The sequence below is a fragment of the Lathamus discolor genome, chromosome 12, assembly GCF_037157495.1.
Source record: "Lathamus discolor isolate bLatDis1 chromosome 12, bLatDis1.hap1, whole genome shotgun sequence".
Classification (NCBI taxonomy): domain Eukaryota; kingdom Metazoa; phylum Chordata; class Aves; order Psittaciformes; family Psittacidae; genus Lathamus; species Lathamus discolor.
In genome coordinates, this window is record NC_088895.1 from 2,933,277 (window position 1) to 2,952,551 (window position 19,275).

Below are 19,275 nucleotides of genomic sequence, written 5' to 3' on the forward strand. Positions count from 1 at the left end.
TACAAGCAGAATAAAGAAGGCTTAGAAATGCTGATGAAGTTAGTTAGTATACTGAAACATTCCTGTAGATTTCTATAAGTTCAGAAGAACTGTAGAAAATTATGTTCCCTGGTAATTACTAAAGCCTGAGCTCACTTCCAGTAGTGCAGCTGCTGTAAATTTATACTGATTAGCAGTAGTCTGAGTAATTTGGGGAGTAGTTAATGTTTTGGCATTTGTGTGCTTGCTTGTTTTTCCTCTCTGAAGGATTAGGAGGAATATATCTGTGCTGCACATTGGATCTGGTAGCAGGAGGGGGTGCTTCTGTTGCCAGTTCTGGACCAGATTTCCCAGCTGTGCAGAATGTGTTTGTAGAAACGGAGCTCAGGACATGGCCAGGGACTTGAGCGCACAGAACCCTTTGATCTTGAGTGAGACCTATGGCTTTGCCCCAGCAATTCTGTCCATCGGGTGTTTTATGTTACTAGAGGTGGTCTTGAAGCTGTCTGTGTTACAGAATCATAGAATGGTTGGGATCGGAAAGCACCTTAATATCATCTAGTGTCGTCTCTAGGTGGGAAAGTGTAGGGATATAAAGGAGCATGGTGTGCTTTAAACAAAATCATTGCTGTTCTTTAGAGGTGGATGAGATGTGAATAGCAGAACACAGATCAGGCTGGTCTGAGCTTCAGAATGATGCCTCATTCATAAAGTATTCCTCATCCGCAGGCATCTTGTTTGCCCAGGCTGAAATTTAGCAATTGAGGACTGAGTTACCATGCAGGATGTCTCTTTTCTCTGTTAGCTTCCACTCTTGGAAATAACCAACAGGGTAACAGCAGCAGCTGTCCTTCTCTGTCTGCATGGAGAACTTAATAACATAACCAGGGATGAAACATATACCAGACACATACTCCTGTGTCACAGTGGGAGGCATTGTGCTGTACCACTTCATGCCTCGTTTGGTCTCAAAGGTCTTGTGTTTAATATGGATGAATCTGTCCTGGTTACCTGTTCTGTAGGAGACTCTGCTGAGGTCAGCCTTACAGTGCCAAGCTCATCACATGTATTCATCAGGGCTATGAGATCTAAAAAGTAGATATTTCATTTAAGTTGGTTGTTGAGGTTTTCTTTGTTATCAGCAGATGGGTAGGGGGAAATCATCCCTGCTCTTGCAGGGAGGTATGGGGACTAGGTAAAACACCTTTCTTTTGACTTTAGGGCAACCAGAATGGTCTAACTGTCTGATTGAGAGAGTGTGAAAGGGGGAAGGGTCCCATGCAATTGGTTAGTAGCAAGACAGGAGCAGAACCCGGGGTTCATAATTTCCCAGTCCCGGGACTTCTACCTTGTTTATTATCCTAATATCCCCTATCACCTTGGTTTATATGCATCACACTTCAAATGAGAGCAAGGGGAGACATCACGTGTGACTACAGTGGGGGTGTAATTGCCTTGTAGTTGAATGTCAGAGCCCTGCTACTGGAAGATAAGGGAGGGGACCACCTGCCTCATCGCATACAGGCGCTCACAATTACAGGTGACCATGTAATAGCTGCTTAATCCAGAGGAGTCCCCAGAACATCCACCACATACGCTGCAGGCCATAAAACACTTCCCAACACCCTATAACAAATTTAAGACCGTTAGTACAAAAGACCAAAAGCCACAAAAACCTGAACATGCAAGAGAGATCAAGGACATTGCCAGTGTCCCAGGTCCCGGCAGTAGCAGGGAAATTGTTAGGTGAAAATGTCCAGATGATCTTAGGAAGTGGACCATGGCCCACCCTACAGAGGAAAGCAAGAAAACCTTACCAGTCCCTGCCAAATCTGACCCGAGGGGAAATTCTTTCCTGAATACAGGCCAAAACCCAAAGTAATTGCACATGTACTCTTTAAAAATGGATTTTATTTAGGAGAAACACATTGTCATCATCATCCTGTAAACTGCGCTAAATGCGTGCTAAGGACTTCCCGTAGAAGGAGAAATGGAAAGGCTATAGTTTTGTGCAGAAATGCTGCGATGAGTGAGGTACCTCCATCCCACCACAACCTGACTGGTGCTACGTGGAGGACTCACTGTAGGTAGCCCAGGTTTCTTGAAGAAAGAGGCATTACTTAGCTGGAGCTGCTGTTCTTTCCTTCCACTCTCCATACAGCTGTGGTATATTGGATTTATAGCTTATAATCTACCTCAGTCTTCTGCAAATAAGGCAAAGCTTTTTGGAGGGTTTACTTGAGGTCTTGGCTTGAGGAACCTTGCCCAGGGTTGGTGCATCCATCATGGCTGATTTAGCATAAAGCAGCTATTCTCTGTCTCTCATTAAATTCTCTCTGATGCACAGGGCTTGTAAAAGTCCTTAGTACCACTTAAATCCGACTAACAGATACTGAAGGCCTTGTTCTCAAGGCAAATTTGCTTCTGTTTCCTGCAGTTCCCTGTTCCTCTATTTTCCATCTCTGTTCCCTTTGATTTGACTTTCTGTTCTGGGTTATGGCAGCAATTGCAGTGAGAGTTATCTAAGTTGCAGTTTAACCATATCTGTAGAAGCAGATGGATTTTAGAGCATTTGCCAGCAAGACTTACCCAAATTAGAGGGATGCTGAGTTTCCAGCCTTATAATGTAGCCAGGTCTATGCTCTGAATGGAATTAAGAGAGAGGCTGGGAGGGAATGAATAGAGGCTCACTTGTTCTCTGACATCCTTTTGCAAAATTGTATGAAGAGCCCTATTTCCACTATGGATGAGCCCACCACAGGATCTCAAGGTACTTGTCCTACCCAAGACCTTAGTACTAGGTAGTGACACCATGAAAGACATAAAACTACTCCACCGTTTCACGGATAGGTCCACAATTGTTCAATAAATGGTCCAAAATTGGAGGTCTTGGACTTTTTCCATGCTCCTGGTACTTGAGATCCTGAGATAATGCCTTTACAGGGAGTGGGGGATCAGGGCTGACATGATGGGAGTCCCCAGGGTAGTGCTCTGGGACCATCTGCCAGCATGGAATATATTGAGACCGTATGGTGTAATAAGGACACTTATGCACTAGGGACTGCACAGACACCACCAAACCAGTTCAGAAGGTACTGACCAGGATGAGCAACAGCTTTTACTCCCAGGATTTCAAAAAGCTGTCAGAAATGTAAGCATTTGCATCCACTGAAATTGGACACCTCACTCTCTTGATCTTGTCCTATGATTGTATTGTGACAACAGTGATGCATGCAAGCAACTAGTATTTCCAGTTCCATGGGTGCTGCAGAGCAGGGAGGACCCCAGTGAGGGACTTAGCCCTCTGTGGTGTTGGCCATGGGTAGACCTGTCCTCCCTGCTCCATCCCAGTAACCTGTTCTCTGTTCTGGCTGTGCTGAGGAGCTTCTCCAGCTCATGGATCACAACCATCTGGGCAGTGGCTGTTGTTTAGAACCCAGACTCCTGCTGCTCCTCTGAAATTGGGTTGCAGAAAAGCTTTGGCAGAGGGAGTGCTATGAGCAGCAGCAGTGTTTCCATCATGACCAGCACTGATGAGGCAGGGCAATCAGTTCAAGCAGCTACAGCTTCACGGTTCTTCCTGGCCCTGAATCTGCTCTGGGTGGCCAGGACGAGTGCAGTCCATGCACTGGTGCCAGCCCTCCCAGCCAGCAGCCCGCTACCCAGCTTGTGTTTTTCCCTCATAAGCCCTTACTCATCCAGTTGTTGCAGAAAATAAAATAACATGGTTTAATGACAGCCGAGCTGTTGGAGTTGAAGAGCCAAGTGTAGCTGAAAGAGTGTTAGCATCTCCTTTCAATAGGAGGATTGCATGTATATATATTTGGAAGGAGCAGGTTTAAAAGCAGAAGTCAATGTTAAGTTAAAGCATGCATGAAAGAAACCCAGTCCAACTCAGGTTGGACTAGACAGGGAGAAGAGGAGGTTACACTATTTCCATTAAAAATTACATGTAAACAGAGGGTGGGCTTGAAGCTTTGATAGGACCATGTACATCCTCTCTGGGGACTGCTTCTGCAGAGCCAGTGGTGATCCTGATGATTTGGGTGAGGGAAAAGTTCACTGAAAAGAGGGTATTTTCTAAAATACTCATATCAAAATCAGCTCCTGTAGACAAACCGCTTTCCTGTTACTGAGTTGATTTGGAAACTAACTGAAGTGTTCTTCTTTGTTTCTCTCCATGAAGGCACAAAGGTATTCAATGTGCTCAGCTGCCACTCCTGTTTCCGAAGATGCCATGGGGCATTTGTTTGGACTTTAATGAAGTTTAGCTCCTCCATGCTTCAGCATCTGCTGAGCCTCGGGGCCAGGTCTGAAGCGTATTAGCTGTAGTGTGGGTCCCAAATCACTGCATGGAGCACATTAGCTGGGATGCGGGTCCCAGATGACTGCATGGTGGGACTGGGACTTTGACTATTCCCATGGGGCTTGGCCTTGCCCTGCGCTGCTGGCTGCAGAGGGTCTGATGGGATGTGAACCATCTTCCAAAACCAATCAAGGGAAGTAATTCCCAAAAAGTCATGGAAAGCAAAAGACATGAGCACAAGGGAAAACCAACCAAACAACAAAACCACAAGCGAAAAGAAAACAGACACACCACCCCGCCCCCCAAGAAAACTCCACCTCCCTTCCTCTTGTCTATGATTTTGAGTGGATGTTTTAAAGCCCTGAGACCTGTTTTCACTCAGCCAAGCATGACCATCATGCTGGTGTTGCCGCAGCAGGGCAGGGCCAGGTCCATCCCCACCAGCCCTGCACCCCAGGGTGGTTGAGGTGGCTGTAACCCCAACCTGGTCAGCTCAGCCAGGCTGGGCAGAGCCCTCGGGAGGCATTAATAACCCAGGGGAAGGTTCATGCTGCTCTGGCCAGAACAGGCCTTGCTGCTTACTGAGCCCCGAGCCAGTTGTAGGGGTCAAACTAATGCTGACACTGGGGCCTTTGATTGTGTTTGATTCATGTGCATCCACCACTGGTAGGTCAGATGGGCCGTTAATCCCCAAGTCCCTTCCCCCTTCCCCAGGAAAAGAAAGAAGGAAAATGAGAAATAAGTGTAGTGGGTGACTTCCCAGCTTGCTTTAAGGCTTGTGATGCAAGCTGGCTGCAAGGGCTGACTGTTCAGACATGCATTTCCTCTGTGCTTTGAGTCTTTTGGTAACCTGGTGACTGAAATATACTGGAGAGGAGAAAAAATCCCAGCTGGTGGATGGGACAGAGATGGGGCTGGTGGTGACATGGCTGTAGTTTGTTATAGAGGGACTTGAGCTCCCTCGGAAGCCATGGGAGAAAGGGTGACTGTGCTTTGCTGTTTGTATTTAATCCCCGGGATTAAATGCACGTTTAATCTCAGCACCCGGTGGGTTGGAGTAGGCAGCGCTGGTGCAGAACTCTGTGTGTCTCCATTCATCCATCCCTAGCAGAGAGTTTTCACCTGATTTAAACCTGCATTTGTATGCGATAGGAAAGGTTTTTTCCAGGTGTTAAGACGTATTTGGTGTCACAAAAAGACCTAATACGCAGTTTATGGGAGCTCTCAGCCAGCACATGGAGGGTGATTAGTGGGAGGATGAGCCCTCCTCGGTGGGCAATCCCTTGGGATTGATTCCTGCAGGGGAGATGCGGCTGGGAATCGCTCCCCCGAGGCCGATGAGGCAGAGGGTGCCTCCGGGTTGCAAACGGGCCCCGTGGCAGAACCCTTGGCAAGTGATGGGGGCGAGCTCCCCATCCACCCCAACCTTAGGGAATGCGGGTGAACGGGTATGAGGAGAAGCGCTCTCGGGGGATGTGGCAAGGGAAGAGCACGGGGAGCCGGGGGAGAGACACCCCCTTTGGAGGCTGAAAATAGCGTCCGCCAGGCCCTGGTCTGGGGATGCTGCTGTGGGCAAATGACCAATTAGGGAATCTTTGTCAGATTCGGAAAAGCCGAGATAAGTCTCTTTTATCAGCCTATAAAAATACCACTTTCACTTATCTGGAGCTACCTACGCCGCCCAGCTGCGGGAGCCGGGACGGGGGGAGCGGAGCCGCTCCGCGGACAGAGGAGGAGTTACGGATGTGCTTGACAGCGAGATGGGGGGGTTGGAAAACCGTTTTCTGCTGTAAAACGAGCCCTCTTCCCCACCGGAGCCAGCCCGTTCCCCTTACCGCGACCCCCCTCCACTCGCTCCTTCCCCAGATCTTGCTTTTCCCTCTCCTTTTCCACCGTTTTCCCTGGCACCACGGCGAGGGGGGGGCTCAGCCAGGCGGCGGCGAAGCCGATGAGTTGTTAGAGCTGAGTGGGGAAGGAGCAGCCACGGGCACTGGTGGGTGCTGTACACACGGGTTTGCTAGCATCACCCCAGGGGCTGCAGCCAAAAACACCGATGTGAGCAGGTACAAACTGGTTCTATGCCCATTCGTGCGCGTATCTCCCAGCGTTTACATCGAAACGCTCAGCTCCAGGCGGGCATCCTCACCCCGAGGCAGTGGGCTGCCCACGTCCGTAGGTCCGGGTGGTTTGCGGACACCCAAAAGCCTTCTTGCATCTGTGCATCTGCCTCTGGAGGCATCTTCGCATGGATACCCACACGCCAACAGAGGATCGAGACGTGGAGAGAGTGCTAACATGCATTCCTACTGTGGGAAAACATGCTGCACTTTGATTATTTTCTCTGTGGTTTCCAGTCTGTTTGGGCTGTAGGAAAACGATCAGGAGGGAAAAGGAGCCCATCAGGCAGCCCAAATCAAATCAGTGCTTTCTAGGGTTTTGAGGGGGTGTTGGTGGAGAGAAAAATGCGGCGGAAAGAACGCCGGTTTTCGTTAAAATATCCCAAGCAGGTTTGCTCAGGTGGGAGGAGGCTGCGGGGCAGCGGCTCTCCTTCGTCTCCCGGGCCCAAAGGCTATGTGTTTTTTAAGGCAAAACGAGCAAATCTCGCTGGCACATAGTTAGAGCCTCTTCAGGAGCCTTTAACCCATTGAGGGGGAGCACTGTTGCTATACCCCGGTCATTGCGGATAGGGAGAGAGCGAGGTGAGGTTGTTTCTGCTCGGGCAGGCAAAGGTGTTTTCTTGAGCCTTTTCTCTGTCCAGGAAGACGCGGCGGGGTGGCCCCGAAAGATGGGGTGGCCCAGGGAGGAAAGGGGAGCCGGGGAAGAGGCACCCCCCGGGGCTGCCCGTCCCTTCGGGCCGGTACCTTTCGCACAGATTTACTGGAAGGGCTTCCAAATTCTTTTCCAAATATAGCCCCGGGGCGGCCGCCGGCCTCCTGCCTCCCCCGTGTGCCCTTCACGGCTCCAAGCCGCAGACGAGGGACAACTGAGAGCCCCCCCCACCCTCCACAAGCAGTGCCCGGCAGCAGGCAGGGAAACCCGGGGGGGGGTCCCATAGAAAACAAGCGTGGAAGTTGCGCGGTCGGTTCCCTACGCTTTCCCCGCGTTTCAAGCAGGCTTTCTCGGGGAGGGACTGGGATGTTTTGGTCCATTCTCCCCTGCTGTCCCCTCCGGTCCCTTCCAGGAGGAGGGGACCTGCACCGCGGCCCTGTCCTGGAGGCAGAGAGAAGGGTCAAGGGCTCCTCCAACCCACACGGCCTAACCCGACCCTGGCCATTCCCACCCAGAACCCCTTGGCAGAAGGCAGGGGCACTGCTGGTGGGTCGGGAAGCGCTCAGCTCCCATAGTGGGGGGGCACACACAGCTTTCGGGAGCGACATCCCCCAGGATTCTTGTCCTCGAGTGAAGCCTGGGCTGGGGGAAGGAGGCAAAGGCTGGGACCGACATCTGGGGTGGAGGGACCCCTCAACGGGCCCTTACCCTGGGAGCCTTCAAAGATCATTTTAACAGCGATAAATGCCATTCCTCCCCCCTACACACACACACACTTTCCATTATAAAAGGCTCCGCCTGGGATATTTCTCCCCCATCACGTTTTTATAGCGAGATCAAGGACAAAGTTGTTGCGTTGTGATGACGGGTCCTTGTTTGGGGTCTTTTTAGATTCCTTTTTAAACGTTATTTGGGTTTTTTCCCAGTTGCTCTTCGGGATAAATCCGGGATAAATCTGCAGTTCTCCCGTTGCAATTAAGAGGGAGAAGGAGCGAGATCTTGATTGCTTCTGCTCGCTTCGGAGGTGGGGAAGGGGAGGGGGGGGGAGCGACGGGCGGGAATTGATTTTAGATTTCTCTTTTATGTCGGGTCTGGTTTCTGGTGATTAAATTTCTCTCTTATGTGGACTGAACCTCGGGATAACTGATTAATAACATGCCACTTGGCGCCAACACGGGGTCTCAAGGCCTTTAATCGGCAAGATGCACAAGAGAACAGAGAGAAACACAGAGCAGGACAAAACTCCACCGACTATTTTAGCCCTGCTGGTCTCTGCCTCGGCGGACGGGGGGGGGGGGGGTTTCTTCATCTTTTCAGTATTTCCTGCTAAACTCGTAAACTTTATTTGATTTACAGCTATTTCATGAACCTGCTTAAACTAACATGTGTTCCGTCTTGTCCAACTGAATCATAAAAACCAATCTTGGATCCAAAAGCGATTTTTTTTCGGAGAGAGAGAGAGAGAGAAACGAGTTATTAATGACAGAAAATAGACATTGTCTTGAACGGCGGCTGCTCCGGCCCCCGGAGCGGGGAAGCTGGTGGCTCCTGCCCCCTGCCCAGGGGGGATGGACCAGGGCTCGGCCCCGCACGTACCGCCCGGGCTCCACCGAGGGATGGGTTTGCGAGGAGATTTGAGCGTTAATTCATTAAATCCCAGAATTTTTCGTTGGAAATGCTCGAATAAGCGTATAGTACCCAAAATGTGCTCGATCCCCAGCCTCCGTGCAGACATACACTGGTGTAGGGAAAGACGCGTGTACATCTCTTCCCCCAAACCCCTCAAATGAAACGAAATGAGCTCCTAATATATTCTTCCAACTCGCGAAAGGAGCTTTTTCTGTGCCCAAAAGCAGTAGACCAAACGAACGAGCAGGTATGCAGCACGGACTCTAAATATGCGTGGAACAGGTATAAATCTGTGGCGATTTATAGCACAAGGGCTTATAGAAATCGGGTTCACCAAACGGACTTCAAACACCAGCATCTCTTGGCACCCAAATCCCCTGCTCCTTTCTCCACCTCTGCGTGGAAAAACAGCGGGGGAAAGCTACCTGCAATCCCCGGGATCGGAATCCCGATCGGTGGGATAAGGCTGGGAAACGCTCTTTGCAAATAGTGCTGGTGATGCCCCGCACACCCGTGGGGCTGTGGCCCCCGGTTTGGTTGCCGCGGAACTATCCGCGGCCGCGCAGCTGGACCGGATTTACAGCTTGTGGCCTGGCACCCCATGTAAAGGGGTAAATGCTCATTCCCCCCCACTTTTCTCTTTCTCCTTTGGATATATATATATATATTTTCTGCATTGATTCCTGAAGAGAACAAAAAGAGTTTCTCAGGCGCTGTTTGGGTGATTTTACAGAACCTGTATTTTCCTTACACGGATAAAAGATGAGGTTTAGGATGCCGTGGGGTAGCGCGGTTCCCTCCGCGCAGCGAAGCCGCCCTCGGCCTTCCTGGGAGCCTCTTCAGCTCCCGAAATTTGTGGGTATCCTGGCAATACAAAGGGTAACGTGGTCATAACGGATCGGCCGGGCTCGCCTGCGCTTTCGCTCTGCGGTAATTGAGGGCAGGGGATAGAAAGCGAGCGGGGACGAGAAAAGGGAGGAGAACCAAACATAAAAAGGAAGGAAAAATAGGAAGTATAAAGAAGGGAAAATCGATTGTGAAGAAGGAAACAGAGAAAGAAAAGTGAATTGGGAAGGAAGGTTTTGGAGTAAGGTCTGTGTGTGGGTGCCTGAGCTGGTCGCTCAGGTAAAGCCGGGGTACAGAGGGGGCCGGTCCTGGTCCTGCCCCGGGAGGAAAAGGAGGAGAGGAAGGAACAATTACAGGTGTCGCTTGTGCGGCCTTTATTCAGGCACTGATTCAAACCCCTTCGGTCCGGACTCCTCTCCCCGCCCCCCCTTCAAGGTCATTGCAAGATCACTTTCAGGGAAAGGCACAGGGAGCTGAAGACTTTCCCCCTCTTGCCCCCATTAGCTTTCTTCCCAGGGCGAGAGTGGAGGCCTTATCTGCCTTTATTTTCTCCTTTGGGCCGAGATAACGCCCTGATTGACACCCTGTTTGGCAAGAGCAGATTAGCCTTTCCATTCCGGCATCGATAACGCGCCCCCCTCCATCGGCGCATCCTTCATTGATAGGGGCGGGGAGGGGAACCCGATGGGCACCCTATGCCAAAATGTCACCCCGCTTGGCTCTCTGAAAGGGGTGGGAAAGAGAAGTGCAGCCTAATTCCCCCTTGTCGGAACAGCACTGTGGCCATGGGCAAAGTTGGATGGGAGGCCGAGCCCCGGCTTCCCCGGGCTGCGGTTAGTTCCGGGGGAGATGCTTTTTGGAAGCAAATTGGGGCGAGAATATAGATCCCTTTTGCTCCAGGGATGCTCCTAGCTTGACTTTGGGGCCCTCTCACCCTTCCCTCGCTTGTCATTTGGGAGAAAAAGGGACCTGCAGCCTAAGAGTGGGAGGCTCCGAAGGGCAGCGTTGTGCGGTTCTACAGCCCTGCCTCTGCCCGGCTGTTCATGCTGCACTTTTTAGTTACCGTTTTAAAGCCAGGATTTTGCCTGGGAAATGAATGGGCTGAGGGGAGGGGGGAACGGTTCTTAATTACAAAGTTCTTTCCCTTTTTTTTTGTCCTTAAGTAGCCAGAAGGGCCGGAAAAAAGGGACCCGAAACCACAAACACGGAAAGAAAACTGGTGTTCACCTGTAGTTACAAACCCCCTCAAGTTACAGCAAAAAGCTCGACCCCAGGTATCTACCCCCCCAAGGCTCGTCTGAGCGAGTTCTAGACCGCTAAAGGCAGGGTTTTGTCATGGAAATACAGACACCGGGAGAGCTGTATCGGGGCTACAGAGAGACCGATGCAGGCGCTGCTCCTAAGGTAGAGGGGAAAAAACCCCAAACCCTCCAAACCAACCAAGAAAACACAAAGTGAATGGAACAAAACGCTTCCAAAGAGGATGATTGTTTTAAATGCTTGTTTTCTCCCAGGTGCGTATTTCGCCACAGCGGGTACGCGGCCAACAAAAGGGAGATAGGAATAAAAGGAGAAACGGTCAAAAAGTGGAAGTAAATTGCTTAAAAATGGAAAGGGGGGGGGGGGTAATTTCTGCCGTGGAATCTCAGGGTGAGACGTGGGAGAAGAGGGAATGAGCAAGCAGAAGCTGCCGGAGGCCTAAGAACCGCTGTTGTACCGGCCGGGGCAGCGTGCCCGGGTCCGCGGGCGACTGCCGAGGAGCCGCCGGCTACGGGTGGATAGCGAAAGCCTTTCCGAGTTGGTTAAGCAGCCCCAAGAAGTGATTTTAAAGCTGAGGGGTGTGTTGGGGGAAGGTGGGGGGTGAGTTCATGCTCGGCACTATTTCTTACTGCTGACACCTCGACCTCACTGCAAGCCAGCACCCCGGCCACCCCCCCCCCCCCCTTCCTGTCCCTCCACCTCTCCTGGGGAATAGCCGATAGGAGAAACCTCCAGGGCGAGGGACATCCTCCGAAGGTAGCAAAAGGGCAGAGGGGTCCGGCCATGCGGCCTCAAAAAGCGGGGGCTCCCCGCGGCCTGAGGCCCCGGGTACGGGCGGCGGGGCCTGGGCCTGATCCTGCGCTTCATCCTGCGGCGGGGAGCTGAGCAAGGGAGATCGAGCGTGTGTATGTGTGTGTGTATGTGCAAAAGGCTCGGGGGCCTCCCACCCAAGCACGCACCCCCACACCCAGGGAGGTAAGTGAGGGGGTTTGGATCTGTGGCTGCTGATGGGCGCTCCGGTGTTTCTATGCGTGCGGGAGCTTTTATATAGATATTTATATCTACTTGATGCGTGTATATATATATACGTATATATATATATATATATATACGGAGTAGGGCTCGTAGGCGGTGTGCACACAACCCCCCAAGTTTAGCGGGGGCACAGATTTGCACTGAGCTCCTCGGAGGGTGGGGACAGAATGATGTTTGTGCACACCCAAGACCCCTTGTGTGCAAGCTATAGGAGAAAGGTAAATATCTACATGCATACGTGTGTAAGCGCCGGGGCATAGCTGGCTTTGCACTTGCGCCGTTGTGCGAGTGTGCAAAAGGTTGCATTAACGCTGATGCACGCACGTATGATTTTGTGGTGTGCGTGTCTGTACATATAGACAGACATATAGACAAGTATCGATACAGCTCTGCACTCATCCGTTCATATTGCACGTTCAATCCGAAGGTATAAAATGTAGTACAGCACTTGAGCAAGAAGGTGTCGTGTGTACGTTTGCAGACCGCGTGTCCAGGCGTTGCACGCACACCTATGCTTCTATATGTGTATCTATAGGCGGGGGCTGATCGCGGTTAGGGGCTCGGGCCCGCAGGAGTCGGTTCTCCATCTCCCGGCTGCAGCTTCCTTTGAGGGGGGGGAAATTTAGGTGGAGGTCGGGATGGGGGAAAACGATTTTATTTCTTCGGGTATAAGGGTTTTTTTTTCTTCCCCCCCCCCTTTTTTTTTTCTTTTTGCTGATTTTGGGGGTTTTGGTGGAGTTTTTTCGCCCCGGTGCTGTTTGCAGGGGGCCTGGCTCCCAGCGGGATCTGCAGAGCCGAGGTGGGCGCTCAGCCTGGGGGAACCGGGTCAATCCAGGCAGATTCTGTCGGCCGGGGAGGTTGGGGTGTGCTGCCTGCAGCCCCCTCGGCAGGGAACACTCACCCTCTGCAGCGTCCATAGGTGTTGCTCTTTAGTTTCTTTCTCCCTGTTTCTCCTCCTCTCTTTTTTTTCCTGTTGGAGAAAGCAACGTTTTAGCATCGGGTTTTTTGGGGGGTGGGGGGAGCAGGGAGTGGACGGGGGGGGGTGTGTGTGTAAAATCTTTCTGCAGCGGCCGCAAGTGCATCCCGAATCACTCCAACTTAAAGATGGAACTCGGGGAAGCGCCGGCGGCTCCTCCGCAGCTCCTGCTTCTACTCACGCATTTGGTGTTTTTAGGGTGATTTCTTCTTTTCCCCCTTCCCTTGTCAATCTTATTTGGCAAATAATCTCCTCGATTTACCACTTCCCCCCACCTTTTTATTTATTTATTTATTTATTTTAAATCAGAGTAAATAATTGGTTCCCGAAGCACCCTTGAATCTGCAAATAACCAGGTTATCATTTACTATATATAGCCCAGTGTGCTGCCTTCCAGAAGCGCCCGAACATTCATCTGACGAGTTTTCTGCCCGCTCTAAGAGCATGGTTTAAAGAAAATACAATGAATTTACTAAATTCAGCTGAACAATGCCAATACCGTTGGATGAACGGGGCTGCTCCTGGTGAAGGGGAGCTTTGCTGCTGGTTTCCGCCTTTTCCATTCCAAGAAGGAGCGGGCTCTCCTGGAGTTTCCAGTGCCTCCGTGCCTGCTTGGGTGATACACATACATATATGAGATAAATATATATATACAAGCATATATATAAGAGATACATACATATATGATCTATACGGCCTCACACCCGCATATATGCATAAGCGTTATATGTCTCGGAGTGTGAATATATGTATATTTATGTGTATATACACACGCACACATCTATATAGGGAGGTTGCACACTCACAGCCTCGTTGTATTTTGCGTTGCACTGAATGGATTTTTTGGGGGGAGGGGGGAAGAGGAAAGAAAAAGCAGGAATCTCACTGATAGAGCCTTAAAAAGAGGAGAATAATACAAATTAACCTTCCATTACCGCTGCAGTCAACCATGACAGAACAGGCCAGTTGCGTGGTTGGTGACGTCTCCGTGTCCTATAGGAGCAAAGCTCGTGAGATAGCAGCTATCGCCTTGAACTCTCTTTATTTTATCGGAGTATGGCTGGTAATAAACAGTAATATTTAATTTGTCGGAGACCACAAATCGGCTTCTAGCTGGAAGGCTCCTTCGCCTTGACATTACGGTCCTGGAGAGCCTGGACTTGCCATCCTTTTCCCAGCTTCCCCCCCCCCCCCCTTCCTTTTTACCCCCATCCAACCTGCAGACGGAAATAAATTCGATTTATTTGCATCGTTTTCAACTTGTCTTCAAGGTGTGTGAGCGCTAGTTTGGCACTGGAGAGGTGAGTGTTTTCCCAGGCAGCAGCCGTGCTCGGGTTCGCTCTTCCAAACTTGAGGGATTTTCACTTTTTGCCTTTCATCCCGGCGAGGGGAGGGAAGCTCGGGTTCCCCCTCGCTACCGGCTGCAAGAAACCTTTCTCCTCGGTGCTTTCGTTGGGATTTTTAAGAGAAACCCCTCTTCTTTCGGCAGAGCTGGGTGCCTCGGGGGATGCTCAGAGCATACGCTCGGGGCTGCTCCCACCGCGCTCCTTCCGCGGCTTTCCCCCAGCACCGGCAGCTTCCCCCTTGATATCTGTTTGTTTCCCCCTTGTTTTTCCACCCCTTGGTTTGCACCTTCCGAAGCAGCGCGGTGCGATAGGAGGGTTCGGCCGGGCCGCCCGCCCCAGGCCCCGGGGCTGCTCCGGCCGCAGTCGCCTCCTTCCCGGCGGGGAGAGCCGCCCGGTTCGCTCCCTCGTTTATTTGTCTTTGGAAAAGCTCCACGGCTCCTTTCCCTCTAAAAATAATGAAATATGGGGCAAGCTTTGTTCTGTTTGTTTAAGTAGCATTCTTTGGCTTATTCTCTGTGGCTACAAGTGCAGTGATTTTATTATTCTTATTTGCAACCGTTTACTGTTGGCTGTTTCTTCTCAAGTAGCAGCTTGAACTGTGGCGAGCACGGGAAATGGTGCCCTCCCTACCCTGCCACCCCTCCTTCCCCCCTAACAGCCGCTCACCCCCAGGTTTTTCGCTTCCTCACCTCAAACTTTGAGGGGGCTCCGGTGTTATCGCTCCCCGCGGCAGCTGGGAGCAAGGGGTGGGATTGCTGAAAACTTCCACGAAATGCAAAAGGAACGAGCGAGAGGCAGAAAAAAGGGTGAGGGATTTATTTTATTGGGGGGGGGGGGGAGACAGGGATGGGACACACTGCTGAGAAGAGGGTGGGGGCAGGAGGAGGAGGAGGGTGGGCAGAGCAGATCTAAACCATGCCATTTATTCCGAGTCTTATCAAAAATCCGCCTCGCCAATCTGGTTCTCTTCAGCCCGCAGAATGCGACAGGGAGGCTGTTTACCCTGCGCTGACCTATTCAACTTTACCCTCCCAATAATACATTAAAAAAAGGGAGCGAAGGAAGATGCAGATAAAGCCACATCCCCGCTCCTCCCTCACGGGTTGATTATTTGAGCGAGGCGAAGAGCTTCGGAGGGCTGCGGCCCGCGGCCGGGGCAGCGCTGCGCGGGGTGAGGAAGAGGATGGGGAAGGGCAGGAGAAGGAGAGGAGCCTGGCTGCCTCCACAAGCGGGCAGAAGGGCCAACAACCCCACTAGGGGTCCATCTTCACGGGGTTTTTCAGTCCCACTCCGCCGCGTTTCATCCTTCCCCTTCCTTCCCCCCCCCGCCCCAGGTTATACCTAAGTGAGTCCATTTAGGGGGTACCCCCTCTACCCCCCAAATAAAAGGCCTCTGTGAGCACTAGCAAATATAAAGCTGGGTTTAAATCCACACTTCTAGGCTGGTTTTGAGGAAGGGGGTGTTGGGGGGGGGCTGTGCGAGGTTAGCGGAGCCAGCGATTTATTTAAAGGGGTGAGGGAGGGGAGGAAGGGGGGGGGGGTATATTCCCAGGCGCTGAATTTTCTCTTTGGTTGGGAGAGATGGATGGAGGAGGGAGGGAGGGAGAGGGGAAGGAGGTGAGGGAAAGGGGGGAGGGCTGCTGGGGAGTTTGATGATTGTCTTTGTGCCTTGTTCTTGTTTGCCGGCCAGAAAAATAGGCTGGAAAAGGAGGTTTGGGGGGGAGGGGGCGGGGAGGGCTGCGTGAGGGTGAGTCTCTCCGGAGCAGGATCCCAGCTGGTTGGGTAGTGGGTCCCGGCACTTGGCGGACGGAGCTGGACGAGCCCACGTCACCTCCGCGCTCCGCTCCGCCGAGCTCCGCGCCCGGCTCCGCGCAGCCACGGCGGCAGCGCCGCGAACCTGCCCGGAGGAGCGGCGGTCGCCACCAGCCCGAAACTTTTCTTTTCTCCTTCTTTTTTGCGTTTTTATCCTAATTTTTCTCCACGAGGGAGGAGTTTTCTTTTTCCTCTCTTGAATCCTCTCCCTCTTTTTTAATTGCTATTTTTATTTTTATTTTTTTAATTATTTGGGGTTTTTTTTAGGTAGGGAGTAGAAAGAGTGGGGTGGGGAAAACTGCATCTTCTAGATCAGGCTGAGGTGGGGGTGGGGGCTTTATCTTGGTCTCAGGATCCTTCCTAGTGCGTCTGACAACCTGGAAGTGTTTGGAGAGAGCAGGGGAGGGAGGGAAAGAGGGAGAGAGAGAGGAGCAGGCAAGCAGGCTTGCATTGGATAGATTTTTTTCTTCCAGGCTGGGTTTTCACATGCTGATCCGCAAATAAATAAATAAAAGGAAATATGCACACGCGAAGCCTGATCCTATTGTAATTTCCATTGCAAAGGGGGAAAACAGACACACACATTGTATGTACGGAGATGCATTGATTGCATGGAATTCAACGGGCAAGGTAACAGCTCTTCCATTGCCATGTATGTCCGTCGCTGTCTGTCATCCGTGTGTGCATGGGGGTGACCGAGAGAGAGCGAAAGGGGCTGGCTGGGGGCATTGTTGGGCGCAGATTGTCGCTGTCGAGGAGCTGCGAGGCCTCGGGAGACCGGGGGAGAAGGGGAAAAGGGGGGGTGCTGCCCTCCCAGGGCTTCCGCGGCCGCCTGTGGGGCTGGGGGGGGGGGGGGAGGAGGGGGTGGGGGGCTGCGGGGGGGGGGCGAGGGACAAAAGCAAAGGGGGGATTTTCTTTTTTCTTGCTCCCCTTTATTTTTGCCCCTCCGCAAACCCACTTGGTGCTACTTTAGCAGCGCAGGACGCGTTTCTCATACGGCCACCGCGGCCTGGTTCTGTCAAGCTCTATTTCTTCTCAGCAGCTCTTTAAAGGGGAAAAAAAAGGGAAGGCAAGGATCCCCAATTGCTCATAGTCGCTTCGTTATTTTTTTGCCGTTATCCCCCCTTTTTTACGAATATTATTAGTATTTTTATATTTGTTTTATCGCGTCTCGACGCGGAGGGCTCGCTGGGGCCGGGTTGCCCTGCACTGCCATAGCTGGCTCCTTCTTTGTTTTAATAAACGTTCTTTATTAATGCTATTTATTTTCCTTCCCCGTCTCCTCTAATTCTGGCAGCTCAAGGGGGAATAATAGCTCCAAGCTGGAGGGAAATCTATTAGAAAATGGATAACGGGAACTTCCTAAGCTGCGGCAAGGGGAAAAATAGGGAAACAACAGTGCAGGGAGGGGGGAAAGAAGAAGAGGAGGAGGAGGGGAAGAGAAAAGCCTTAAATGGTCCCTGGAGCCGCGGCTCTGCCCCCGCGGGCTGGGCCCGGGCCCGGGGCACCGGCTCCCGCAGCGCCCCGCGTCCCTCCGCGCACTTTCCGCGCTCGGTAGCGCTTTTGCTTCGCCCTTCAGTCACTTGGTGCCAAGCTCTTGGCTGGTGTGCGGTGGGAAAAGAGCTTTTGGGAAGGAGGGAGGGGGGCCGGGCCGTTTCTGTGCGTGATCTTTAGCTCCAGAGGTGCGGACCTGGAATCCCTTCGCTTTCTGTCCTTTTAAATTATATATATATGTACGTGTATCTATTACCCACCGCTAGCAGGGAAGACAATTTTCTCCCCTCTCTTTTCCCTAATTTTCCTCTGCATTTAAAGGAGATTTGCCTTTTTCCCCCCCTCCTTTTTCAAGGCTTTTAAATATTGTTGCAGGGAGATGGAGAGCTCATTTCAAAACATTCTCATGTCCTTAAAACCAATATTGCCTCCATATGGTTGGCCTTTCTAAAATGAATCCCCTTTGAAACATACGACAGAGATTCTCCCCCCCCCCCAAAGCTACTAAAACTCTAAACTTCTTAAGAACAAAAACTAACAGATAATTCAATTGCTTTTATCTTTTATCTGGGTTTTTTTTTTGGTGCTGCTTTGAAACTTTTACCATTCCTGATAGAGCCTTTAAAGCCACGTCAAAATAGCGCTTTTAGAACTCGCTGTGGTTCCTCGCGTCAGGGAGAAACTGTGTATTTTTGAAGCTCGTTTTCGCTGCCGGTGTAGTTTGACTCTCAGTGTTATGGCTTAGCTCCCTTCAGCCCCAATTCCACCAGCCCCAGTGCGCGTTACCTTGCACAGTGTCTCGGCCGACTGATGTATTTGTACTTTTAGATTTTAACTATCCCGTCCATCCTTTTCTTTACTCGCAACTGTACGGGGAGGGGAATAAAAGGCTTTTATTTTATTTGTATTTATTTTATTATTTTATTTTATTTTATTTTACTATTTATTATATTTTATTCTTTCCAGTAGGGAGGGCAGAAGTTTAATTTTCTTTGCAAATGGGCCGATATAAGGGGCCTGGCCTGTCGGTGGCATTTGCTTGGTCGCCACTGGAGTGGGGCGAAAGCTCCCGTTTCCCTGAGAGCAATGAAGGGGGCTCTCGGCCCCCTCGGCAGCAGCGAGACCGGGGCAATTGGAGGTGTCTAAATCTCGGGGGAGTCTCTTCCACTCCCCCCCCCCCACCTTGAACCCCAAACCTCCAGAGTCACCTCTGCAATGAGTTGGCCGGTCCACGGCCCCCAGTGCCTTGCTCCCTGCGTCCTGCCAGGCAGACCTAAAATACGCTGTTTACCTTTACCAAAAGATGCATTCAATAATACCGCCTCCCCTTCCCCTCCCTCCCCGCAACCCCCCCCCCCCCCCCCCCCCGCGCCTTCCCCCCCCCCAAATCCTATCATCCCTTGCGGGCTGCGATAATAAATAAAAGTCTTTATTTCTCCCTCTCCCAAAGTTAAAGGGCCTCGTTCCCTCCCCGGGCAGCTGGAAGTGAGTTGCGGGCAGCGCGGGTTTGTAGGGCAGCCCTGCCTAGGGCTCCGGCTGGCTTTCCCATCGCTAATGTATAGATAGCTCTATATTTTATTAAACGTCAGCGTTGACTTATGCGTCTCTTATCTCTGCTCTCTCCCCATGTGTGCCTGCAGTGGGGGATCCGGCGAAGGAAGCTCGTAACATGGCGGATAGCGAGGAAGGCTTCGGGCTCCCCACCACGCCGGCTGACTCGGAGGCCAAGGAGCTCCAGGCTGAAGCCAAGCAGGACACTCAGCTGGGGGCCACCAGCAAGTCCCCCACTTCACCCCAGGCAGCCTTCACGCAGCAGGTAAGGA

The 19,275-nt window shown here is 51.7% G+C and overlaps 1 protein-coding gene and 1 long non-coding RNA gene across 8 annotated transcripts in view; one reads left to right on the top strand and one right to left on the bottom strand.

Moving 5' to 3' along the window:
• The window catches only part of TBX5 (T-box transcription factor 5), a 131,946-nt gene that overhangs the window by 75,076 nt on the left and 37,595 nt on the right, over positions 1-19,275 (top strand). Inside the window, exons 1-2 of one of the 5 annotated variants that reach the window (XM_065692505.1) lie at positions 11,563-11,764; positions 19,093-19,268. In XM_065692505.1, the coding sequence (XP_065548577.1) occupies positions 19,122-19,268 (147 nt within the window). In that variant the 5' untranslated portion in view covers positions 11,563-11,764; positions 19,093-19,121. Of the gene's footprint in view, positions 1-11,562; positions 11,765-14,048; positions 14,102-16,361; positions 16,589-18,913; positions 18,938-19,092; positions 19,269-19,275 lie in introns of those variants that run through there. The other 4 variants (XM_065692504.1, XM_065692501.1, XM_065692503.1 and 1 more) reach the window with 4 other exon arrangements.
• Positions 12,203-14,930, bottom strand: LOC136020874 (uncharacterized). Of its 3 annotated transcripts, none has more exons than XR_010615535.1 (4): positions 14,836-14,930; positions 13,300-13,408; positions 12,726-12,794; positions 12,203-12,428 (listed from the first exon to the last, which is right to left on the bottom strand). It is a non-coding gene; the product is annotated as an uncharacterized LOC136020874 (long non-coding RNA). The 3 variants fall into 3 exon arrangements; XR_010615536.1 differs by having other exon boundaries at positions 13,300-13,411; XR_010615537.1 differs by lacking the exon at positions 14,836-14,930 and adding an exon at positions 13,726-13,742 and having other exon boundaries at positions 13,300-13,411.